Genomic DNA, 26,783 nt, shown 5'->3' on the forward strand with positions numbered 1-26,783 from the left:
CATTACTGGTGTATTTATTAGACCTTCCAAAAAAGCTGAAGGGGTCTAGGTGGTCAGATTTGTGTGAAAATCATTCTGAGCTGCCTGTATATATGTAGCAGTCTCAAAAACCCCGTTCAGAAATCATGAATGTTGGTTCAACATGTTTTTGGGCCACACTTAAAAAGTTGTTAAACATGTTTTAAAGTATTAACATTTCCAAACATTTATGAGGGTCAATACACAAATATAAGTTGGAAAATGAACATTATATTCCACAGTTCTGTATTGCAGCAGTTTCTAGTCCTTTCTTTGAAAATCTGTAATTGTGGGAGACTGGTGACTCCACCAAGAGAGAGTGCTATAGTGATCAGTATATGTTCTAGCATGCATCTATCTATGGCCCTTTCATGTCAGTGAGAGCAGGATTGGGCTCTTAGATTACCTGCTGAATCAGTCCTTCAGAAGCTTTCATGTGTGCTTATATGTATTATGCACGTGAAATGTAATGTTGAAAAGATTGATTGTTAGTAAGTTGAAAAGATTCAGAAGAGTGGCTTAGGTGGAAAGCAAACTGGATTTGAACATGTGAAGCTAGGTAAAATGTATTTCTCATCTAAAATACACTCATATTTTCATGAAAGTTAATATTTAACATAAATTGGGGGAGGGTAATTCTTTAGGTGATATTTAGTCAAATGACACAGAGTTGTATTTTTGTATGCTTTTAAAAAAGTTTGAAAAATTTCTGGTAGTACTATATTGTTCCAGTATATATTGCTTTGTATTTCCAGCTTTTTAAAGTTCAAAATCTCAGATTTTAATCAACTCAAAAAGTGAAGTGATAGGAAGTGATACTTTTTATAGAGCAGAAAAACACACAGAGATCATGTATTTGTCAATCTAATTTCTGAGCTACTGTTTTGATGTTGCCAACATGACTAAAAATGCTAAATCAGAGATTACATTTCCTGGGATTCAGCATTTCTTGTGCTCATAGGTTTTTGCAAACTCAACTGAAGCTAATTCATCTACTGCTATAAGACTGCATTATGTCTAGTTACTTTTGTAATTGGTTAATTGAAAAGGCCCTATCTCTTCAGATAATGAAATTGTAAATTATGAAAATATTATAAATAAATGCATTTTTATTGTGCAACCCCTTTGTGCAAACGTAACTTCCCCCGTCTCATTAAAATTGTGATCCGGCCCTCATTGTGAAGACCCATGAACAAAATGTCCCTCTCAAGCGACCAGTGACAGTGCATATTGTGTCATTCCTGTGCATTGGTTCAGTTTTCCCCATCTTCACAGGAGGCAGAAAGCTAACTTCCATGTGATACATTCTGTTAAACTGTGTCCAGTTTTTGGAAGCAACAAATGGTTTCACTTTGGGTTGCTCTTTGGTTTTCATGGAGGTTTGTGAACACAACTGCTGGATGTACACAGATATATCTGTTCTTTATTTGAAAAATGTACGCGGAAATTTACCCATTTATTGGAAACAGGGAGAAAAATCCTGTGTTTCTTTTGCTCACAGTGGATTTCCCTAAGCTCTCATGTCTTCATTTCAGCCACTCTTCTTTCCTGATGCTTGCGCTTTACTCACTGTCTCCAGTGCTGCTGCCTTCATGTAACTGCTTAAAAGTATTACTAGTGCTATGTGACATTGGGGTAAAGAACGAGGAGACTTGCTAAAGTGTGGCCAAGTAAGCAATTTGACATCTGCAATGCTGTAATGGTGAAAGTGCCTGTATGAAGTTGTTGCAAAAGATATCGAAGGCAAAGAACAGAACTGCTGTTCAATTTTGTAAATTTGACAGAAATTTATACTTTTATATTAGATTTGCAGAAAGACCTAGTGACAGTCTAGCTCTGTTTCTAATTGCCACTGATTTCAGAAGGACGGGTAAGGCAGAATTGTTTGTTGCAGATGTTGATTTTGTTTTTGTTTGGCTTGTTTTTTTTTAAATTACTAATGTTTCTGTATTTTTAATTGTGATATGCCTCACCCGTCTGTCTGTTGTATGTATCATTCAAATGACAGATGATAAAAGTTAGGTACACGTACCAGATATGCTGCTGCAGGAATGCTGGCTGAGCAATGTAGATTCTCTCTACCTTCCCTCACAGCAATTAACAAGCTGATCATACTTTTCATTGTTTTAATATATACTGTCATGAATGACAGTGGTAATGTTGCTTGAATAAGGGCTGATGTTTAAGTTCCTAGCAAAGGCACATTCATACCCTTCAGTGACAACCTGCACACGAGGTAGCTGAGCCTGCCAAATGGCTGCTGAAAGGAGGCAGGAATACCTATTGGTTCTTGATGCTCAGGTGGTAACCAGACACAGTGGATTCAAATGAAGAGCAAGTAAGGCAGGAAGAATAACTATACAATTCAATTTTTACTGTAATTGAGAGATGAAATGGAACATATAAAGGGTTAAATGAGACACTAAATATGATATGGCATTGCTGTTAAATGAGAACATATTAATCATCAACTCATGAAATTATGGTTATTATTTTTAAATCCAGCCCCACACTTGCATCTCTGTAATACATCGTTCTTTTGCTATTGTAATAGCTAAAAGCTTATTTGGAGGTCTTAATTGTGTTATGTGACTGGAAAAGCTTAGTCTCATTTATGAGATATATGTAGACAGAGTGGGAATACACAGTACAGTGAAGTCTGTCTGAGTATCACGGTAGGTGGGGAGCTGAGTGTGGCAACAGTCTCTTTTTCAAATCCTTTGTAGTTGGCATCAAGAAGGATGTCAGGCTTTAGGCAGTGATGGGAAGAATAGTAGTGTTCATCCTGAGGAGTAAAGACATGATAGGACTTTCAAAGAAGGACCTGGTTTTCTATTTGTTCTGAACTCAAGATAATGAACAGTGCTTTGAGATGTCAGAGAGGTAGGCCAAATTAAGACTACCAAATCTAACTGGAATGAATCAAAGAAATTCTGTGGATGATCATTAAGTGGAATTTTAAGAGTTCTGGTTTTGATTTTTCGAACAGCTGCAAAGAGTGTGGTTGGTTGTCTGCCATCCAGGCAGATTGCTGTTTTCCTTCTTTAAGACTACTGCCAGTTGCAGTGGACAAAAAAATTCAGACCATGTGCTGTCAACTTTAAAATATTGTCTAAAATTTCTCTGTAGCAGCATCAGTAGAGTTTGGCTTCTGCAAACATGAAATCATTTTACTTTCAAAATATATGTGGATGGTTCTGACTTTAATAAGGATGTCTTTATTTTTGAAAGGAACACATTAGCACATTCCTGGTAGATACCAAATACATCCTCTCATAGCCGTTTTTCCTTCCAGTTATCCACATCAATCTGAAAATCTGTCCTAAATCTTCTGTATTCCTCCATCATTCTGACTTTTTCTATGTTTGTATGTATATGTACATGATTTCATATATCCATCTATTAGATAGATACACTTCAGCATGCTCGGAAAATAATTATTCAGGAGGTTTTTCTTACATAACTTCAGATGAAAGTTGAAACAAAATTGTCCTAAAAAGAGTTCATAAAAGCCCCTTTTTTATGGAGCATACAGTACTTGTTCCTAACTGAAAAGGTATGTCTAGGGACAATGGACAAGTAAATGACCTCTAAAAGTCACTGTGGTCTCTGTTCTCAGCTGCTGCATGCAGGCTGGCTCTTAGGTCGTACTGCAATGCACTCGTGTCTCCTACACACTTACTGGGATTGGTTTGGAGAACACTGGTGTCAGCATCCAAAATGTGTACCTGGAAGCCCTGGAAAACAATGTGTATGGTAGAAACTTGGTGTGTGCCTGCTTCCCAGCCTCTTATGCAGCCAGCATATGTAGCTAGGCTGAAAGAAAAAAAAAAAAAAGAAGTAAAAGCTCCTTTTGGGCTGACTATAGAAAATGATTACTTCCTTCTTTTACTGCTGAGTTAAAAAATTCCAATATTAGATGATGACACTTGAAGCAGATTGTTCTCTGGCTTCCATTCCACTGGGGGCAGTAGGTAATTGGCAGTTACTTTGCATGAGGGCTGTCCTTCCTGAACTGCTATGTTGAAGAGAACAGCTTCTGAAAAGCAAATATACAAACTTCCCTCATGAAAAATAATCAGAACTGACTTTCAACAGTTCTTTTCTTTACAAAAGTCATGTATTTTACACCACATTTGCAAGTTTTAAAGTTAATATGAGTAATGCAGATGAAAATTCTGGGGAGGCAAAATGGTCTTCAAATGTAGGACTTTGAAGTAACACTAAAAATGTTTAACTTGGAGCAATACTTTTATTGGAAAGCTATCTGAATACAAAAGAGGTGTTGTCATAAGTACTGAAATTCCAATGCAAAAAAATTATAAAATTATACTTTCTTGATGAAATTTAACCCAATGTTAACTAGAAAAACATTATTGTTATCTGCAGACTCTAGCTATAAATAACTCAAGTGTTAACTATTGCAATTGCAATATTATGGTATTTTTGGGGAATCCATTCACAAAGGAAGATGGTTTTCTTCATTTGTTAGAATAAAGAAGCTCTGAGACTCTTAAGCCTATCTACATATTTTGTCATAAGAATGTCTCCACAGGTCACAGCAATAGTATTGCTTATATTGGATAGGGAAGGATCTAGGGATAAAACCTTATTCCAGAGGCTGTAAAAAATGTTTGTATTAATATAGATGAGGGAAGTTGGTTGTGAAATCATAGGCTATCGGGTTTAGCAAGGATTCAGAAAGGATTACAGGCAGCTCTAACAAGTTACATGGAGGACTCAGTTTTGAACAGATAATCAAAATCTGTATTTTTTAAGAGGTATTAGTTGCAACAGCTAAAAATTGTACCTTTTTTGTGGCATAGAACTGGCAACCTCTGCTGTGAAGTCTCACTGTAGAGCTTGAACAGAAGAATATCAGTATTTTTGACTCTATGCCTAAAGCCTGGGAAAGAACAAAAGTTGAACCTCATAATCACCTGTTTGTTACCTCTCTAAAGAGGTGTGATTAGGCCATGTGTTGCTGCGTTGTCTATATGTGGTTTGGTTTTCAGATGCACTACAGTACCTCATGACACACTTTGCAAAAGTTTTTGACAAGTGCAGCAGTAGAAATATGGAAGTTTACCTTGTGTTACTGCGTTACTGACCTCGATAGACCATCTGTCATTGTCAGGTGAGCCAAATCTGTGCTGTAGACTGAACTTTAGGAAGTGTTCTCAGGATGATATTTGTGTTGCACCATAGAGAAAGAGGAGCAGTGCTGGTTTCTCACCTTTCACATTTTGTTATACAAGCAATCAAATTCAAGGGTTGCTGTATTTTGTCATGCAAAGGCAACAGACAGGGAGGAATTTTCAGTAACTGGAGGCTATGTAAGAACTTTCTGCAAGTAGACATCACTCAGCTTGAGGGAAAGGGACCACTTGGACCTCCCTGGGCTCATCTGGCTGTGCATGTGTTTTGTCATTACAAATATAGTATTTTTTGTTATTTAAACAGAAAAAATATGTTAGAGCTTAGAAATCCAGGCAAATTATGTGGTAAGATCATCATCTAAGAGTAGTGTTTGGATCAGAGTGTAGTTTTGTAGTATTGCAGCCCTTGTGGGAATACAAGTCATACTTACAAGAGGGAAGTGTGTTTATTATGCATTTGTGTCAAAGATCTAATGGTGTTAGCAGTAGGATTGAAAATATTACTGTAGAAATCTTTCACTCCAGAGCTTATCTTCCAAATGCCATCTAGACCTCTGCAAAGTGGGAGGGCCAGAAAGAACTGGAACAAAGAATAGTACTGGGTATTTGCTTGTTGGGTATATGCTTTTTGTCATGGCATGCTTTAACTCTAGTGCTTTAGTTGATATACAGTGTACAGTCTTGGATAACTCCTCATAAAAAGCCATTTGGGCATTTGGAGGGTGTGAAGGTAAACCACTTGAATGGTAAGAAACTTGGAGGAAAGGCTGGAGGTAGCTGTGTTTCTTAAGACTGAGACTATAGAAGAACAGATTGAATGAGGTATTTTTGCAACACATAATCAGTGGTTACAAAGAAGTGAGTGTTTCTAAGTCACTAAGCGTAGAATGAGAAGTAACCATCTTATTTAATGGTGAGAGAGACTGTCATTAAATCATAAGGTACTTCTTCTAACTGTAAGAATGGTTCTGCAGTGGAAAAACACAGAAAAGGGAGGCTGTAGCATCTCTGTCATTGAAGACAAGACTGACAAACTGCTGCCAGGAATGGTCCAGATATAGCTGATTCAAACTCTGAGCAGCATGATGGATTGGATGACGTCTAAGTCCTTAGTGTAGCCTTCCTCCCTTCCATTGCTAAAGCTGCAAAAGCACATTGAGAAAAGTGGCAAAGCAAACTTACAGATGGAAGGAAAATTAATCAAATCATTTTCTGAGCATCTAAAACTGAAGTTTTGATTTCAAGCTGTACTCAAATGATTTAACTTAAAAATATCTTCAATCTAACTTCTGTAGTTGATATATGTATAACTTAGATATAACCGTAAATAATAGACATACCTCTTGGAGTTCAATCCACATTTTCTCAGGAGTGATAGAATATTTGGTCCTTTGTAAGGAGGTCCTTTCTGAGTGCTTCAGCTAATGGCAAAAGTGTTTGTATTTGTGTTAGTGAAGAACTACTGACTGGATCAAAGAATTCATCGGACTTAATTGCAGATTCTGTGTTGCATCTTCATAGTAGTCAACATACTTAAAGGAAAGAACAATTTTTTGAATGCTTTTAGTTAAAAAATGTCTATCTTGTGCTCAAGCATCACAAAATACCCTGGGGAAATGCACCTAGCAGAGGAGGGCAGGCACAAGAGCCTGAAAAGTTTAAGAAATGCTCAAAATTTTATTAGTGACTTGTACAGTAGTGATCCCAGTCTACTTCTAGTATAAAGAGTTCAAACAGACTTTTGGACCAACTAGAGATAATAAAAAGGAGTTTGTCAGGCAACTCAAGCAACTGCCCTGTTTAATCCTGTAGGTTCTAAACTGGTCTTCATATCCAGTCACAGAAGGTCCTGACCAAAAAAGACAGAGAGGAAGAAAATACCTTTCAACATTTGGAATATATTTTGTCCTTTTTCAGTGCTACTATTGTGGCTTAACCACAGTAGGCAGCTGAACCCCTCACAGCCCCTCACTCCCTTCTCCCTAGTGGGATGGGGAAGAGAACTGTAAGGATAAAAGTGAGAAAACTCATGGGCTAAGAAAAAGTAATTTTCATAGGTAAAGCAAAAGCTGCACCAAGCAAAGCAAAACAAAGAATTCATTCATCACTTCTCATGGGCAGCCACCCTCAGGAAAGCAGAGCTCTGTCATGTGTGATAGTTGCTTGGAAAGACAAATGCATCACTCTATGTGCCACTCCTTCTTACTTCTTCCCCATAGCTTTTACTGTTGACCACATCACTTGTTCTGAGATATACCTTGTGGTTTGCTCTTCCAGCTCCAAACCACTTGTACATCCCCAGCCTCCTCACTGGCCTTGATGCTGTGTGAGCACAGTCTAGCTATAACTAAAATAACCATGGGTTTTAGTCACAAATCACTGTACTAGCTACTATGAAGAACTCCATCCCAGCCAAATCCAGTGAAGTTACAGTACTGCTTCTAGTCACTCTTTTATATTTAAAATATCTGTATATTTAATACAAATAAAAAGAGAAAATGTTGCATGCTTTCCATTTACTGGTCTGTTTTTCAGTATGCAGAAGCTCACTGAGCTCCCAGCTAAACTACAGAAATCGCTTCCTTTAAAGAAAAGGTTAAGGAATTTTGGTACAGAATCCACCAAACACAAGATCTTCAACTTTTCAATGAAATAATAGTTGCAAAAGAATAAAAAAAGCTTCTAGCGAAGTTGCATGTCTGCTGCAGAGAGACCCCTAATTTAGTAGGAATTGATGATAGCATGCCTGTCTGAGAGTCCATCTGTGCCACAGAAAGCACCAGTTCTGTCAGACTGATCCTCACAGAACTTTATTGCAATGAAGAAAACACAAACAGATGAATCCTGGTTACCAGTGTTATGGAATGACTTTGAACAATAGTAATGAAGTCCAGCTTTTACTGCAGATTTATGTTTTTAAAAGAACTTGACATATGGGAAATATTACTTTTGCCAATGTTGAGACAAGTGCTAGAATTTCTATGTAAAATGGTTACAGGATGGTTTTTTTCAGTTTGCATTCTTTAAAGAACTGTTCAAATTTCTGGTGAGATTTGAAGTTCTTACAAATTTATTTTTTTCCTACATGAGCAAAAAGTATATGAAAAATTCTACTCTCTCTCCATAAGCCTCCAGTTGTCTGGAATGTCGTACAAGTGAAACCACATTATAGACAATTGAACTGTAAGGACTATGTTGTTCTTGACCATGTTCAAGTTTGAATGATGGAGGTCAAACAGCCAGAGTTATTTCCTCACAGACCACATAATAACACGTTAGGAGCTTCCAGAATGAACACAGGCTTATGAAGGGCAAAGTTCAGCCCCATAAGAAATGCACTATAGGCAGGATGCGTTAAAAGGGCATGAGTGGCTTCCAGAGCACAGAACAAGGCTTCACTCCTGTAGCAGTGAGAATTCGACAACTCTTCTGATGTTATAGAGCTGAAGGGAAACTGATCAGGCAGGTATCTTAGGTCAGTGTTCAATATGCAGCTCTCTAAAGAAACCACTGACTGTGGGGATAGATGTGGGCAAGGTGTCTCCCTGTAAGCTGTATTTAGATGCTTTTAGGCGCTTAAGATTCCCATTCAGGGATCTTTTATGAATTCTGTATTTTTATTCTAAGAACTGAGCAGGAGCTATGCTCTGCCCTTACAGAAATGTTGAGCTATCCTCCACTTTATATTGATTAAAGCTTTTGATTCAGCATTTGAGTGACTTAGTTTGCTCTCTTTGCTATGCATTTTCTGTAGTGGAGAACCAGGCAACACCTACTTGTCAGGAGCCTCCTATGAGAAACTGTATTAGACAGGAGTAGTCTTCATTTCTCTTGCTGAAGGTGGGTCACTATCCAGTTGAAGAACACAGCTGAGCCTGCCTGCATCTGCTGCCAAGGCACTTCCAGAGGAAATTATCCTTTTAAGTACCATTTTTTTATATTTTATCTAAGGAATGAAGCCAGAATACGCCCAATTTCAGGAGAACACTGTACATACAGAGTAATGTGTCATCTAGAACTTTCCATTGATGATCTTGGAACTGCTACATCCAGGGCAAGTGTATTAGCTTTTCATGTGTTAAAAGAAAAAAAAAAGTAAAAAAGGAAAAAAATAGGAGCATTATTCTTTCTTCAGTTGCACTAAATATTGTTTACCACTGTGTGCCTCACTCATCTGCTGCCTGTGCAGTATACACTCAGTGAAATTGTTTGTTTTGTTTGAGTTTTTTTAACTTGCTAGTAGAAATAGAGGAAAAACTGTTTTCAGAATGCTGATCATCCTTATGGGCATGTAAAGCACTCATCTGGTCAGTGTTTTAAAAAGATTGTGCATGCTTGTAGAATTAATCTGTTCAACACTTTTTAAGTGACCTTTTTTAAGGTCTTTCACTGTGGCTCAGGGCAACCTAGGTAATTCTGTAACTGATATGTATGCAAGACTTTAAGAATAGCAATCCCTGAATTATTTGCCTAAATTTTATTAAAGTCCTGTTGAAATTGTGAAGGATGTGGTCCTTAGAGATATTTGTTGGGAGATGGTTACTGCAGTAGATGTAAGAACCACGCTGAGGCAGACAGGAGCAGCTCTATGAAATCCCAGGAGATACAGTAGTCCAAGCACTTGGTTCTAGCTAAGCTGCTTGGAGGTAAGTCTTGGTTTGCTGTTTTATTTAAGTTTTGGCAATTGTATTTAACAGAAGTTTATATATGTTTAATGTCTGGGGGGTCTTTTAGCTTTCAAAAGTATCAGGAACTTTCATTCCTTCAGAGCAGCACATTAACCTATTGAATTAAACATCAGTGTTCTTTCCTGAAGTAAGTTAAAAAATTTTAACCAAAACACAATAAAACAAAGAGTGAGATTATGCTGTGCTGAGAGATTATTCTGTGCTGTGGTAGCCTCATGTGCTGAAGTGGAGACTTGTCAGAAGGAGCTTCTTTGGTTGCAGCTCACAGCCTGCAATGCTGTCCCTAAAAGGGCTATAAGGCCTCTTGGGAGCACTCTGGAGTCCTCTATTTATTCTGCAGAGAGGAGAGCCATTGAGGAAGAAGGGACATTTAGTATTTTCCTAACACATCATGGGAGAAGGTTAAGTAAATCTGTGCTGCACTTCACTTCCTACTAAAGAACTGAAGAATCTTGAGTTTTTAGTTTATGTTTCAGATTCCTGAAAAAAGCTTTGAGGGAGAGTAAATAATCAGATAATAACAGTATTTTAGTTTTTGTACATACAAGTTATTTTGCCTGTTTGATAAATAAATGCTCGAATTCAGGCCTGAGTTTTCTGACAGACTTTTATAATTATATGGTTTCCAGGGTTTTAAGTTTTCTGACCCACATTACTCATATATTAAAATTTCAGTTAATTTCAGTTAATTCAGTTATCCTCCTCTCTTAAAGTACTTTCCAAGTCAATAAAACATAAATTGTAAAACTTCATGAACAGTATCTTAAAAAGATATATTGAAAGGTTTTGCTGAGAGCAAAATGATTTAATTTAGAAACAAACATTTATTGAGATTTTACAGCAGACATGCAAAAGGCAAATTGTGGCCAAATCAGTGCTCTTATTTTTTGTAAATGCAGTTGTGTAAAAGAAACATGCTACCCATTGTATTGTGTGATAAATATATTGCTTAATTCTGCAAAGATTTAATTTTAAACATGGTGGCAGTTTCAATTAAACCTCAAAAATTACACATGTCAATGTGTAAGGACCCACAGGAATCCCTGTGGTATTGAGGACAACTGAGTCGGCTGAGATTCCGTTTAACAAACTGTTGTTATTGTGAAAAATATTTCTTATCTAGCAGGTTAATTTATTCTAGCTGCTTGTTCTATATTTTAAAAGCTTTCATCCAGCCAGGTTTTGTACTGAAAGCAGGTAGTGCAGGTGCACAGGACAGCCCTGATGTGAATAATTAAATCAAACCTCGCTGAGATCTGACAGCAGCCCAGCAATTTATCACAGGAACGGCCATTTCTCCAGAAGGGTCTGATCCATCAGAGAGACTCAAGTCATGGCTAGGGCGTACTGCCAGGGTGGGGTTCACAGCATGGAGCCACAGTCCCATCGGTTTTACTCTGAAGGAAGCAGGGGAGATCCTAAAGACACTTGTGATTATTGTAGCAGTTTTTGGGAGGAAACAGAACTCTGGGGTGGCAGGGCAAGTCCATGCCTGCAAGGACTCCACCTTAGCTAATGGTGTCTACTTTATACCTCTTCTCTTGCCTCTTTGCCACGTACAGCAAGATACCCAAAGCTTGTGGAAGGGAGACACCAAGCAAACATGGCTTTGTAGCCTAATAGCTGGAAACACACAGCCATGATTTTGCATTTTCCTTTATTTAACACTTACAATAAGCATCATGCTTACATGAAAATAGTGATATGCTGGAAACAGGAGGCAACTGGAGCATGTTCTTGTGAAATCATAGTGTCAAGCTGTCTCCTGCATGGATACAGATGGCTGAGCTCAGGTATTTGTCAATAATGAAATCAATGAATGAAGAAGATGTGAGAAATATTTGGCACCTGATTAGTAATGCTCAGTATGAGAGAGCTTACACAAAAATTTCAGATATATACAGCAGATGTTGTGTCATATACAGAAGTTTATTCCTATAATCACAAAGTCCATTTTGGGTGATGCTACAACTTCTTCTGTTTTTTTTATTACTCTGAGATTTTTAGTAAAGTAACAAAGTAACACTTCTCTTTTCAGTGTTCTGTTTCCTGTGGAAAAGGTTTGAAGTTTCGTGATGTGCATTGTATTAATAGCTTCCAATCTAAAATAAAAGAAGAAAACTGCAAACATTTGAAAAAACCACGAACATATAAAATATGTAGAGCTGGAAGATGTCCTGCTTGGAAGGCCAGCAGATGGAAAGAGGTATGTAAACTCTGACATAACTGTCTTCTTCGTGGTAGTGCAAGACAATGTCATACATGACACACTGCTTTAATGGAAATAATTGTCAGGATGTTTTTTTATATGCACATCACAAGGAAATCAGCAAATTAGCAAGTAGTTAATTGTATTTTCTTTTTCTTTCTTTTAAGAATAATGAAAAATAAATGTCTGTGTAAATTGAGTATTTGATAATCTGAATTTTGTACTGAATATGTACTTAGGACTTTCCTCAACATACCTTGGAAATTCAAATTAACAGTAAATGTTTAAAGTTTACTTCTTACTATCTGTGATGGATTCAGTAGCATCTCTGTATTTGCTATTTTAATCTGAATATTAAAATGAAGACAGGTTTATGGGAGAAAGACAAGAAAAAGAGCTTGTGGGCACAGATATTGGCCTTTTTGCTGTTTGGCCTTTTAAAACATCTCTCACCTTGTTGTAAAATTGTGTATAACTGAAAACATTGCAATATTTTTTCATTTCAGTCCCTCTTTCAACATATAAATTCCCAGATTGGTAAAGACATGCTACAACTCTTTACAGTTTGTACACATTTGATAGAACAATATGAAGTTTATGATTAGGCTTGAGTCTTTAGGTAGGCTTTGGGATCTAGTCCTGCTTCTGACTGATGTAAAAGGGGTCTGTCTATCTGAGCAAGCATTAGTGGTATAGAGAAATGCCTTTGGCAGGAAAGAAGTAAAAGAGGCATTTGGCATTTATGTTCCTCAGGGTTCAAAATCCTTAGTACGACCTGCAAAAGGAGAAGTGCCCTCAAAATACTGCACCGTGTGCAAGATTTTCTAACATGAATTGCTGAGATTTTGTTTTCTATCATTATAATATTTGCATTTTCAAACAACAGACAAGACTGTCAGTCTCTAATAAAGGCAAGATGAAAATTCAGAACTTCAGCTGTTTATTCTTGCAAAAATGTAAACTTTTGCTCTGCATATGCCTATATTGATCGTCTGTACTATGAAATAAGATAAGCAGAAAGCTCAGTTAGGTAATTCAGATGCACTTGTTTTCCGTATTTTTAAAAAAATTTTATTTTAATTGTAGTTCTACATTTTCAACATCAGTTTCTTTAGGTCTAAAGAAATGCTCATATTGTAAGGGCTGTGAAATATATTTTAAAAATATCCTTAGAACTTACAATAATGACAGCTGCATCCCCTTCTGGGGACTGTCTCATTTCACACTGACATAACTAATTTTGATCAATTTTAGTGTTCTGTATCCTGTGGAGTGGGGATTCAGCAAAGAGACATCTATTGTCAGCTGACAGGTCTGGGGCAAGTGAGTGAAGCAATGTGTAGCCGTGATACCCGCCCTGCTAGCAAGAGACACTGCTGGCTGCCTGCCTGCCTGCTGTACCACTGGCTGGCAGATGAATGGGAAGATGTAAGTAAGGTTTTCAACTTGTATGAAGTAAACGAGTGATGTCATATGTCATAATAAGGTTTGGGGGTTTTGGTTTTGGGTTTTTTGCTTGTTTTCCCCCGACATGTGGATGCATTTCTCATAGCTGTTATGCTGCAGAATAGCAAGTGACTGCTCGGTATTTTGAAGGTCAAGCTTGCAAAACTTAAAAAGTGAAAAAAATTTCAGAGACTGTTTGCTCTCTTATAGAGGATTTGCTTATCTATTGTTATAGAGAAAAGCTCTGGTGGAGCTCTGAGGAGGTACTTATTTACAGGAATGTCTCTATATACTGCATAAGATGTTTAATAAATCCTCACAGTTTTTAAGAATAGAAATGCAAAGGAAATGCCATGTGGAAGAACTTTTCAAAAAGTTCTGTATGGAAGACTTAAAGCATCTTAAAACCCTAGAGCATCTTTTCTTCTTAAAGAAAAGATAAGGAGCAAAATAAAACTCACTATTCTTCTACCAATTATGAAGTAAGATAAGAAAATAAAACTCAACATTCTCATACCAAATATATGCATTTTCATATTTAAGAAAATCTACTGTTACCTTCAGGAGAGAGATGTCATTTCTAAAGATGTGATGACTATTTTCAACATGGCAAAAATTTAATAACTTCTGTTGTTTTATGCAAACATAAAAACATATATAAAGATGAGGGAGAGAAAAGAAAAATTATGTATAATACCTGAAATGGTGTACCAAAGAGTCTGTCTCTAACTGTAACATTCAACAAAAACCCAGTTTGTACAACTGTGGCACCTTAATAATCTGAAGTGATAAAGTTCCTAGGGCAATTGTCCTGAAACCTTAATATAAAGTCTCAAAAGTCTGAGGACAAAATTCTGTAGAAGTGACAGCTGTTAATATATAAAAAATGTTCTGGCACTCTGCAAAACCTGGATTATAGTAATGCAGTTCAGACATATGTATTCCTCAATTAAGCTGTATTGAGGGAAAGCTGACAAATATATGTTTTTTCCAAGTGTTCTCCTATGTAGTTGCTAAAATCAGGAATTAATGAAAGTGGCTCAGGATGTCCTTTTAGCACAAATATACACTTTCAAAGAATGAGAGAGTATTTTCTTTTCCCAGCAAATATTTGTATATTCCAGCTGGGTATTTGGGGCTCTCTGCTACAAATGCATTGTATTTCACTACATCCTCCAGCTATTTCATAACTTCTTCCACAGGAATATTGCTGTTTGCTTGAAATTCCTATGTTCTGTTCCCTTCTCTGACCACATTCATATGTGTATGTAGTGTTAATAGTAGCTCAAGTGCTTATCCACTCCTGGTAATGGTACGTCATCCACAAAACTCACAATGTTTTGCCCAGCTGTCTTAGCTCTGAGTGCTTGGCTGTCACTTCCTTGCCTCACCTCACACAGCAGAGGTATTTCCAGATGTACCATTTTGTCCGGCTTGCAACTGGTAGACTGGCTGAAGCATTTTTATCCTAAGGAGGAGAATGTCTACAAGGCTAAGGTATAAAGCATCATGAAAGGAATTCTTCTACCTGTCCCCATCACCTCATGACTGGGTTATTCTTTATGTGCCTAATATCCTGAGCTGCTCCATGCTATTAAAAGAAAAGGTACTTCTGTAAATTGCACCATCCAACTGTATCCACATTCCATCCTCTGATACAAGTCCACACAACATTTTCATTCTGTGAGTGACTAGGTTTCTTAAAGGCTTAATTCATGAATGGCTTCCATTGCTGGACCACAGTATCTTGTGGGTCTTCTGAACAGGTAGATAAGCCTTTCTCACTGATATACTTTCACTGCTTTCTCTGATTTCCTGCCATCCTCACTATCACTTCACCTTTTCAAGAAAGAAGGTTATCACGCACCAAGACTTGGAGATTATAAGCACTTAATACCCTAGTCCTGAGTCAATGCTTAAATTTCTCCTTTGGGTCTTAGGACCTTGCTTCTACCTAACTCAAGTGAATTTTTATCACATTCTTTCTCCTCAACTACCCCCCCACCCTGCTACAAAGAGTGATAAAGTGATGACAGACTGTTCCTCAGATGGAACGAAACTATTGTTTTTCCTCATCAATAATGTGATATTAGTGATTGCTTTTCCTTTTAAATTGTTGCTCATGTGAAGAGAATAAAAACATAAAGCTGTTTGAATGATTGCTTGTCTTGGTCTGTGCATGTTTAGAGCTTTCAGATTAAATGAAGTTTGTAAGCCCAAGTATGTATTTTTCTACTTCCTTCAATAGCGTACTTAGGTCAGTGAAATTAGTAGAGCAGCTTCTTGGGGCTCAGTACTTGCTCATCAAGTTTGCAGATAGTGCCAAAGTGGGGAGGCTGGTTTGCTGGAGGGCAAGGCTGCCATACAGGAAACCCAGACATGCTACAGGAATAGGACCACAAGAACTTCATGAGATGCAACAGAGACAAATTCAAAGTGCTACCCCTGGAAAGGAAGCACTTCTGCAGCAACCCAGGCTGGGGATGAGTGACCCTGGGATCCTGGTGGGCAGCTGAGGGTGGGCGAGCTGTGTGTCCTGTCAGCAGGGATGGCCAGCAACCTGTAAACTCTAGAAAGTGGTGCTAATGATTATTGCCTCTGAAGAGACTGGAGAGTTTTTCTTCTCTATCACAGCAAGTTCAAACATCATGGTCGAGGCACCCATAGCTGGGGACATGATGTTGATATGTATTACTTAGCCTGTACCTCCACTTTTCTGGATTCTGGTAGCAGCAAGGTTCTCATCCTGTCTTGGCAGAGCTGTGATGAGTCTTCATTCCAACAGCTTGCCATGGGGAGAGGTCTGAGGACTTTCAGGGTAAAGGCACAGGCTCAACAGGTGCTGCTGCCCAAAGCTAGCACTGGCTTGATTAATAGACAGTTTTGTTTTGTTTTCATTTTCTTTATCAGTGTAATATCTACATGGTTGCAGGATGCTTTTTGTTTTGTTTTCAAGACCAAATTATTCCTTTCATATTTTATGAAAACATTTTTTGGCTCTCACCTTTTCATACAGAAGAGCTTTTACACTCACCCTATCATCTTGGCTTGACATTTTCATTTTCTCCTCAGTTACAATGTCATGTTATTACACGCTGCTGTTTTTTTCATCTGATTAGAGATACCTGAACTTTGAAAACAAAGTGAAGCATTCTGATTTAGTTAGTATTTCAGTCTGACAATGACAGCAGATGTCATAAAAGGTATTGCTGCCTGGGTTTTACTGGTGTGTGGCAATCAGTAGATAACTTCATTCTGTAAATGACTAGTTTAAGTACAAAAATTGTGACTGGTTTTCTCATTCTTAGTGTTCAGCATCATTTAGAAGAAAGAAAGTGTACCGGAAGGTTAAGTGTGTGAATAAAAACCGACTCCAGGTGGATGAAAGCTTCTGTGATCCTGCCATAAAGCCTCCATCATCCAAAACCTGCAGAGCGGCTCCCTCTAAATATGTTGTGTTCACAGGAGAACTGTCACAGGTACAGTAATTATACTGCTCAAACATTTTTTATGTAACTTTACATTTAAGAATGTTATATTGCTTTAAAAAGTACTTTATGTGTGTGGAGCAAAAAGAAAAAAGTATATTTTCATTTGCACATGGCTGTCTAAACTTTCTTCACATTGGCCTTCCCAGGCAGCCGTGATTTATTGTAGACACTCTGTTAACTCCCCAGGACCTATACTCACTAGTTAGAGGAGAGCTGCCCCTACTATTTTGCTGGTTCTCAGGAAACATTTTTGCAAGCTGACATCACTGAAGTAGCCAAAAATCTCTTCCTTGATTTCAGTGAAGCGATAGATTAGTGCTTTGTTTCCCTTGCACATCTGCACTACCTGTGTGTGTGTGTGTACATGTATCACAGCTGTGAGGGATGGCTCTGGGAGCTCTGAGAAAAGGGCAGAATGGGGCTTTGCAGCTCCTTGCATGTGTAACTATTGTAGATTTTGACCTCTGCATAGTCATGTGCCAGCCCAGGATGGCACACATCCAATCACAGGCTTTTGCCAGAGCAAGGATCAGAGCTGAAAGGTTCAGTTTCACAGGAATAATGTCTGTTCTTGGTGATTTTATTTTAGTGCTCAGCCAGCTGTGGGTTTGGTTACCAGCAGAGGATCACATACTGTGTTGGAATCCATTCTGTTCGAAATCAACATGCCCATGGCCTTCAAACTGTAGCGTACCAAGAATGCCCGGTAGAGTCATCCCCATACATTTATAAATGTAATATCAATGGATGTTCACAAGCAGCTACCTGGAGAGTGGGGAAGTGGACGAAAGTGAGTACAGATGTGTAAGCTTATTTTTGATAGTTGCCTCTAACATAAATGAATGCCAAGACTAACTTGCTGATGTAATGATATTAATTATTTGCTACTTTCTAAACTAACTCTTGATGACTATCCATGTCTAGTGCTCAGTATCTTGTGGAGTGGGGATAAAGGAGAGAACTGTAAAATGTATGAGTGAAAATGGCTTATCCAGTGACTTGTGTCTGCCACGCTTAAAACCAGATGCGAGAAGGATCTGCCACGAGGAAGAATGTAAGTGACAGCTGTTATTTTCCACTGAAGTTAATGTTTTTCAAGGTTATGTATTTTAAAGCTATAAATATATTCAGAGCGCAATTATGCAAAATTAAGTCCAAAAGTAAGCTCTATTTGTGAAATATTAATATGATTTAATCATTCATTTTGAAGGTGAAGTTCTTACCACCTGCAAAGATATGCAGATTAAAAAAGGGATTAGAAAGGATGGTGAATACCTACTTAACATTAAGGGAAGGATGATAAAGGTACTGTTAATGACTTTTTATGAAGACTTTTTTTATGAAATAACACTTTTCTAATAAAGATTTTGCTAAAAGGCTGTATTTTCTCTTCTAGATTTACTGCTCAGGCATGCACTTGGAGAATCCCAAAGAATATTTGACATTAGTAAAAGGTGAAGTTGACAACTTTTCTGAAGTATATGGATTCAGGTACAGAAATTATTTTATATAACTTTATGAAGTGCATTTATTCCTTCAAAATGAAAAGAATAAAATAATAGTTAATTTTTATGAGAAAGATGAATAGGTTTCCTGTCCTTGATTTTCTGTTCTGAATGTCTAGGCATGTGAATACATATATGCAAATGCAGGTACTTCCAGACTGGAATTATGTTAGTTGCAGTGATTGATTATAATTTTTTTGGTCTTGATTGTAGTAGAAATGGCTTTGATCTACATTAGTGTTTCAGTTGAAGCAAGATTAAAAGCTGAACTTCTTGTTCAGTAACAGTTGTTTGATGGTTTTTTAAGTGGCATAGTTCAATACACTTATTTTTCACTATGATATCATGTTGGGGAAAAATGTCAAAAGGAAAACTAAATCTTTGCTATTCTGTAGGTTGCAGAATCCCTATGAATGTCCTTTCAATGGAAGCAGAAGGCAAGACTGTGCCTGTCGAAATGATTACCCTGCAGCTGGCTTCACAATTTTTAGCAAAATAAGATTTGATGTAACTTCCATGCAAATTAAAAGTAAGCATTTTGTCAGTTTTAGCCAATGTGAGCATTCTATTGACATTGTCCATGGTCATGATTACCAATTTGACCCACTTATAGATCCAGTTGTGCCATTTTGGGGCTAACAAAATTCTTATTTAATTTAGGAATTCAATGGGAATTTCAAAGGAAAAAAGAATAAATCAAAACTGCCACTACCTCCTTTGTTAATTTGTCTCAAGTGGTCAAGTAGTGTGAAATTCATGGATTCTTATTTTATATGTGAACTACCTTCATTTTCTAAGGTTTTGTTCCCTTTATTTCATTTCAGTACATGGCTTATTTTTCTCGTGGAAGTCTTCCTATTCCCTACTTAGTCCCTTGTCTGACTGTGGCACTAAATAAATGGACAGGCCATCTCACAATGCTTTCAAGCCCCTGCCTGGAGCTAGGAAGTTGGCCCATAAGCAGCACACTTGGTTCTGTGTCCAAGTATACATCCATCTTCCTCCTATCCCCCTTGTGTCTCAGAAAGAAATCTGGGCCTGTAGGTTGGACTAGTGTTGCAATAACCAAAATTTGAAGTGTAGTCTCTCAAGTCAAAACACACATCCTCCCCCTCCAAACAAACAAGAAACAAACAAAAAACACTCAAAGCAAAAAATAAAACACTCTGTTAATGGCTTTTCACACTGTTTTCACTTGAACTTCAATGCAGCAGCTTGTGTTGAGTAATCTTCTGTTTTCTAGCCACAGATTTTCTTTTTGCTCAGACTATACTTGGGAGAGCAGTACCTTTTGCTACAGCTGGAGATTGCTACAGTGCTGCCAGATGTCCACAGGTATTTGTGATTTCTTATCACCTGAAAATGTTCATGTAAGGGAGGAAAAAAATATTTGCATGACTTGTTTAGAGCTGTAAGGTTCTAAAACAATCTCCTATTCTGTGTAGTCAGTGTACAATATTAGAAAGTATTTTTTTTCTTACTCTCTTCTCTCCATCCCCCCCTGCAGTCTCTCCCTCAAACTGTTTACTCCACCCTTTCCCTGTAGACTCAGTGTATGTATATCCAGCTTTCGATGTGTTTCATGTATTACTTTCCCTCCCTCTGTGTGTGATGTATCCCCTTCTCAATTTTTGTTCTCCTCCTGTGACTTTTGTATAATCCTGCATAATTTTTCTTATCCTTTCTTTGTTTCTCTCCTCATGCTTCATATCATTGAAGACCACTAGAGGAAATCTGTCTTGTTTAGCAGTATACTTTAAAATTTCTACATGCATTGGTGTGTCTACATTAGTGTTTTAGTTTTTACTGGATGATGCTTTTTAGATTAATCTCTGTATCGCCCCAGTTTACTGTTTGTTGATTCACATCACAGAACAGTTTTGAAAGACATGAACAGGATGCCTTCTGGATGAAGCTAATTCAAACAATGAACTTCAGAGATAGGATCTTATTACACTCCAATGCTAATGACGATTCAGTCTATGGGACTAGAAGAGACTTAGTCCAAAGTAAAAGCCTGGTTGCTGCATTGTCTATAGATGTTGGGCTCTCTGAGCCAATATTTTCACTCTACAAGTCTGCTCATACTCAGTGCCCTTCTTGATAATGCAGATGTAGTCCTAGTCTGAACTAGTCAACCTAGCCTGCCTTTGGAGCCCATTGGCAGAAACAGGATTCCCTAGAAAACAATTCAGCTAATCTTACACCATTAGACAATTTGGAATGAGGTCACCTGACCTCTGGAAGTGCATTTCTTTTCACTAATTATAAAGGAGTTAAGACTGACTGGCTCAGTCCTGCGTGGACGTGAAGCCCTGTTGTCCATCTATCCTGTATGCCTAAATTTAAGCTATGTGGGTGGAGCTGCCAAGGGCAGCTAGAGACAATTTTTGTGTGATTTGTGTACAAAAGGCAGTTAAATGCCACTCTGACGCCTGATCCCGTCAGATCTCAGAAGCTAAGCAGGGTCAGGGCCAGTTAGTACTTGGATGGGAGACTTCCTGGGAATACCGGGGGCTGTAGGTTCAAGTCCTTCACTGTCACCATCCATGGCAAATGGACCTTAGGACTTAAACAGCGGGGCCAGTTCTGCGCATGCTGTGGCTCACCTAAAAAATCCACTGTGCGGGCTTGAAGGACACACCCACGTGGGTAGAGCCTTTCCCAAAAAATCTTTGTGAAGCCTAGCCATGATGGTGATGATGATGATGTGTACAAATGAAGGGCCTAGGTTTGGCAGGCGTAACCCTTGACAAGAAAACATCTGGACTTCATTACGCTGTTGGATACCTTCAACCTGCAAACTCCCGGGTGCAGTACAATACAAATCTGTTTGCAATCTGTAACTTCTGTTGTCAGGTCATTCTGCTTACGTGGTTTGGCACTGACACATTTCTGTCTACAAGATCTCCATTGAAGCTAACACTTTGGATCCAGTCAAAAGGCCTCCATTCCTGTACTCTCAGTCCATGAAATCTGTTCCTGGCCAAGAGTATGATATGTTAGGCAGCTGTTAACTGTCATCATAATTGTACATAGCACTTCTCATTTATTTTTGCAATATCACTGTGAAAGAAGTTGCTTTGGGCCTGTTAACTATGGAAAACATTCCACACCATTTGTAGAAACTTCCTCCTTCATTAAATGAAAGTCTTCCACTTTGTGGGCCCTTGAAGAATAACCTACCCTATCCTTATGAGTTTATATTAGCTCGTCCTGAGTTGCATGCTATAAGCACAGCAACTTTACACGGATGTGCTCTCAAAATAAATCTGCCATACCAAACAATGTAAGACTGAATTTTCTACATGCACACATACATATACCCACAAAATTATATATATCTATAGACATATATATAGATATATAGATATAGATAGATATAGATATAACATTATTAAGCAATAAAACACAAAAGCTACCATTTGTAAGAAAAATTTTACCTTTGCTAAAGCTTTGATCTTGTGGTTTAGGCAATTTGAAGTAGGTCTGAATATAGAAACTTAGTCCTTCAGTGAATAGTGTGGAGGTGTGCAGTTTCTGATTGTAGCATTGCCTAAAATAACCATTAGGCTCTTTGTGGAGGTACTACTTCTTTCCAGCATATTGCACTTCTGTGTGAATGCAATTTAATAATTTTTTATATCCCAGTTTTCTTCCCATGGTAGTGCAGTTTGTTGCCTTTAATATATTTCCTATTCTCATATGAAGTGACTGTTTTAAAGCTAGTTTTCAGAGCATTTGCATAGGCAAATATTTTAGAATCAATAGCTTCTATATCTGTTTTGAATGGTTTGTATTGCAAACATAGATACATACATAGAAAGGGCAAAAATAATTTGAATTCTCTGATATTAATTTTGTTTTCAACTCTGCAGACAGATGTTACAGATCAGCTGATGCACAGGTGGTGCTTATTGCAGAATAACTTGTTTTTGTGTCTCTGCAGAGAGTTCATGAAAGGGTAACAAACCCATATTATTTTTACAACATTGAGTACTTAATGTTCAGATGTATCCTAAATGATATATATATTTGACAATGTAAAGTGTTTTAGAGTTTTGAACTCCTGTCTATCAGCTCTGTATTTTACTTCTTTTTTTTTTCCCTAGGGACAGTTCAGCATTAATTTGGCTGGTACAGGTCTGAGATTATCCAGTGCAGTTAGGTGGATTGCTCAGGGCAACTATGCAACTGCTGACATACACAAATCCCATGTAAGTCAATGGCATTTTCCTTTACCTGTTCTTATGACTTGGAATTTTATGCCTCAAAAGGTACATGTCTTGACTGTAGTGAAAGATAGATGTGAATCAAAAAAAGCACTCAAGGTCTCTGACCCATCTAAGTCTTCTTCCAGATGTAATGCAGAAAACTGTGTTTAATCACACTGTCCAGTATCTAACTCAGAGCAACACTGCTTGTCTATCCTTCTCTTAACTGAATTTAAGATTATTGTTATGTTAATCAGGTTTATTAGAAGTTTTGAAGATGACTTTAAAAAGAGATCTTCAAGTATCTTTTGAAAATACTTTTTTTAAAAAAAGTGAACACAACACCCAAACCCTCACAGTTTGTTAAAGATATCATACTATAGATGATCTTCATAGATTGCTTATCTCTAACTTGATTTGCATGGGAAACCAAGACCAGTTGAACAGGAACAGCAAGCATGCACAGCATAAGACAACATTGGATGGTAATACAGGAAACAAGGTATAAAGCCATAGTGATAGACGATCTCTGTGGCTGTTTTGCTAATTTGATGCCATCTCTTAATTTGGTATTTGTAGGTACGATTTGTCAAAAGGCCTGTTGTGTGCAAAATTCCTGTACAAGCTTATTGTACAACTGTAATTTCAATTGCTTTTTTTGATTGACTGTTCTGTTTGTCTAATTCCCAGGATGGTACTAAAATATATGGAAGATGTGGAGGATTTTGTGGAAAATGTGTTCCTAGCACAGTTATTGGTCTCCAGCTTCAAATACAGTGAGAACTCTGATGTACTAAGAGCATCAAAGAAGGAACATCTGCCATTTAGGTTCAAATTGTAGGTGCTGTGTATATATATTTTAATTCTTTCATCTCTGTAATGACCATTACTGTAATGCTCACTACAAGAATTCCTGTTTTCTTCAGGATTTACTCTGGTTGTGTTGCCTGTATGTGGGCTGGCAAGTGCATAAGTCACAGTCATAACCCTTCAGCTTTTAATGGGGAGACATTCATTCAATGTACAGTATATATTTGCCAGTGAATTGCACTGAGGTTACCATCACGGATAACACTCTAAATTTTACCAGAGTTTTAATTCTTTACCTGCAGTGTGATTCTTTATGCAGTATTCAGTAAAGTTTACACTCTACTGGTCTTCTTGATTGACTGTACTAAAAGAATGGAAAACTTTGTGGCTATATAGACAAGAGAGGTAATAATTTCAAGTATTTCCAATTTTGTTCAAACTTTTAGGGATTATCTGTCAATAACTTACAGCAGAAAAGTAAGTAACCAAAACGCTTCAGATAGTGTGTGTTTCTCTGTCAATAAAAGCATTTTCCACTTTCATTATATTCTTTTGGTGCTCAAATCCTAGCAGTAATCCTGAGAAGTGTGGTTTAACCTCTGTAGTATCCATAGCACATATTAAACCTCTGGGCTTAGGTTTGTTGTGGTTACAGGAAAAGAAAACAAGGAAACAAATTTCTTCAAAAACTGATTTTAAATCCCTCCCTCTCATCCAAGCATACTGTAAAAGCAGTGTATTTTATTTACCATAGCATCTTGTATGTGATTGTACAGCTGTGCATTTGCTTAAATACCTTGCTTCTTTCCCCTGGCCAATGGCGTATTGGTATATTGCAATTCAAAATAATTTTAAATAACCTTAGTGACAAACCTGGACACAGGCAGTATCAAGCTCCACAGTGGTTTTCATGTCCATCTTTGACTGTTTTTCAACATTTGTAAATACAGTTCTAAAATTATTTCTTTGAGACAGTGTTTGAAAGAGTTACAAGGTTTAAAAAAGGATTTAGCTCTTTCATTTGTTGTTCTGTATTAGTTTACAGTCCAGAAATGTAGAAATATATGCATATACAGATAATGCATTTCAGGGCCAACTCTCAGGTATTCAGAATAAAATGTTTTACCTGCATAATAACATGTTATGTACCAGATAATTATATATGCTTTTTCTGAAAATATGCATTCTGTATACCAAATATTTATTTTGCATGCCAGTACAATTGGTAGTTCAAATGGCAGCTATGTAATATGTTTACCCACAAAGAGTTAGCCATGAATAAACAATGTGTATTAATTAAAAATGATACTGTACCACAGAAATGTATGCAACTATTTTTAGATAACACATGTAGGTAATTATTTTGTGATCTCTGCATCAGAAATGTATTTTTGCACTATGTGCCTTAAAGTAGTTGTAAACATTAATAAGAATATAAAAAAATATTTTCCTAGAGATGTTTTCATTTACAATTAAAATTTTGTAATTTATGAATATTTATATAATAAATGTTTGTGTGAATGGTACCAGAATACATTTGTTTGGGTGGTTTTTTATATCATACACTTCGTACAAAATGTTGTATATACATTTCAACTTCTTTACTTACAGAATAACTACATTCTTAATACTTCCTCACGGTGGTGTATGTTGACTTTTACTGGAATAACTGCCAAACAAGCAGGTTATAGGCATAGGACTATTTTCTATGGAAGAACATCCTGCTCCAGAGGGACAAACTCTGTGTCTCTGTGCTCTTCCCAGTTGCCCACCTGTATTCATCATTGTTTATTCTTTGCTGGTATCTTCTTCAATCTCACAGAGTCCTTACAGTCTGGATCACTCACATGGCCATATTCATATTGGTGATTTCTCTTGATGAAGTCATTATCTAGGTGTCTTCTACTTGTATTTGCCATAGGTTATGTATGGGAGGTAGCAAAGCAGATGGAATCTATGGCTCTGGATACACTAACAGGTCTCTGTTCTAGCGGAATTCCTCTTAGTGTAGTCTCCCTCTGCAGAGAAGCAGGATGTGCCCAGGTGTTTGACCTGGAACACACGTGTTGTGCAATCAGTCAATCCTACATTCATGGGAAGAGCTGTGACTGTGTAATTTCAGCATGTATATGTGTCTGTGCTGGTTTCTGATAGATAGTCATATATTTTTCTTATCAAATTGAAAGGTTCTAATATCCAAGACATAGTTGAAAAGATGAGGGGAAGGTTGGGAGTTTTCTTCAACTCCTGTAACCTGGAATATGTTTAGCATAACTTCTCTGTTTTGTTGACTATTTGAAATGAAAATTACATGTAAGAGGGAGGCAGTTTATGTGTTTGCAGTTTTATTGCATTAACACATGAAATCTCTAGGAAATTCAGAATCTGAACAAAATGTTACTGTCTACAAGTGCTTTCTACATCATGCAAGGTTTTAAATATGATTAGGGAGGAATGTGAGGAGTTGGTTTTTATTATTTCTATAAAGAAACTAATAGATCTGTGGAAATTGATGTGCTGTGGCTATCACAACTTAACTTCTTAGCGAGTTAGAAGTGGATCAGAAATAGACTGTAGTATTTTAACTTTTTTAAAAAAGAGCAGGAAAGCTATTTATAAAAATAGCTTTCAAGATAACTGAGTATTTAAATAAGAAACATTAAAATGAGCATCATATATAAACATCACAGCTAAGATTCATAGTAATCCATGTTGGCAGTTGATCAGTGTTGGCTTTATTTATAAATTGAAACAACTCCTAATTGCACTCTAAAGAGGCTCACCTAAGCATTTTTCAAAATTTAACTTTTGTGATATACTTCCATATTTCTGCTTGTATAGAAATTGAACCATGAAATACTAAAGGCTTCACTTAAATGCCTTGAATAGTTATGTGGTGTCTTACTTAGTGGAGGTAAAGTATGACTGGAGGTCACTGTGGCCGAACCAATACAAGATAATGTCCTCTAGGGTAGAGAGTGGCAACTCTGGGGAAGTATTTGTATCCTATGGACCAGCTTATGGTTTCTTGAACAGCCTCTTTTGCTCTCCTGTAATAATGGTCTGACTGTATCTATGCATTAAAAAAAAATATTGAGGGAGGCCTCAGCCTCTCTCCCTCTCTCTCTCTGTCTGTCTCTCTGATGTGCTTTGAAAATAGGCTGAATAGATCATAGGGGAAAAAGTTACTGCTTTTAAAGGACATTCCTGCTTCACAATACTGGCTTTCCTTCAGAAACAGCA

The 26,783-nt window shown here is 37.3% G+C and overlaps 1 protein-coding gene across 1 annotated transcript in view; it reads left to right on the top strand.

Moving 5' to 3' along the window:
• ADAMTS20 (ADAM metallopeptidase with thrombospondin type 1 motif 20) overlaps nucleotides 1-24,005 on the top strand; it is a 91,650-nt gene extending 67,645 nt beyond the window's left edge. Inside the window, exons 29-39 of the mRNA XM_071552364.1 lie at nucleotides 11,904-12,071; nucleotides 13,329-13,502; nucleotides 16,829-16,999; nucleotides 17,601-17,801; nucleotides 17,936-18,065; nucleotides 18,222-18,316; nucleotides 18,408-18,502; nucleotides 18,912-19,045; nucleotides 19,760-19,851; nucleotides 22,629-22,733; nucleotides 23,421-24,005. Of these exons, the coding sequence (XP_071408465.1) occupies nucleotides 11,904-12,071; nucleotides 13,329-13,502; nucleotides 16,829-16,999; nucleotides 17,601-17,801; nucleotides 17,936-18,065; nucleotides 18,222-18,316; nucleotides 18,408-18,502; nucleotides 18,912-19,045; nucleotides 19,760-19,851; nucleotides 22,629-22,733; nucleotides 23,421-23,510 (1,455 nt within the window). The 3' untranslated portion in view covers nucleotides 23,511-24,005. The remainder of the gene's footprint in view (nucleotides 1-11,903; nucleotides 12,072-13,328; nucleotides 13,503-16,828; nucleotides 17,000-17,600; nucleotides 17,802-17,935; nucleotides 18,066-18,221; nucleotides 18,317-18,407; nucleotides 18,503-18,911; nucleotides 19,046-19,759; nucleotides 19,852-22,628; nucleotides 22,734-23,420) is intronic.
• The last annotated feature ends 2,778 nt before the right edge of the window (nucleotides 24,006-26,783 follow it).

The sequence above is a fragment of the Pithys albifrons genome, chromosome 3 (genome assembly GCF_047495875.1).
Source record: "Pithys albifrons albifrons isolate INPA30051 chromosome 3, PitAlb_v1, whole genome shotgun sequence".
Lineage (NCBI taxonomy): Eukaryota > Metazoa > Chordata > Aves > Passeriformes > Thamnophilidae > Pithys > Pithys albifrons.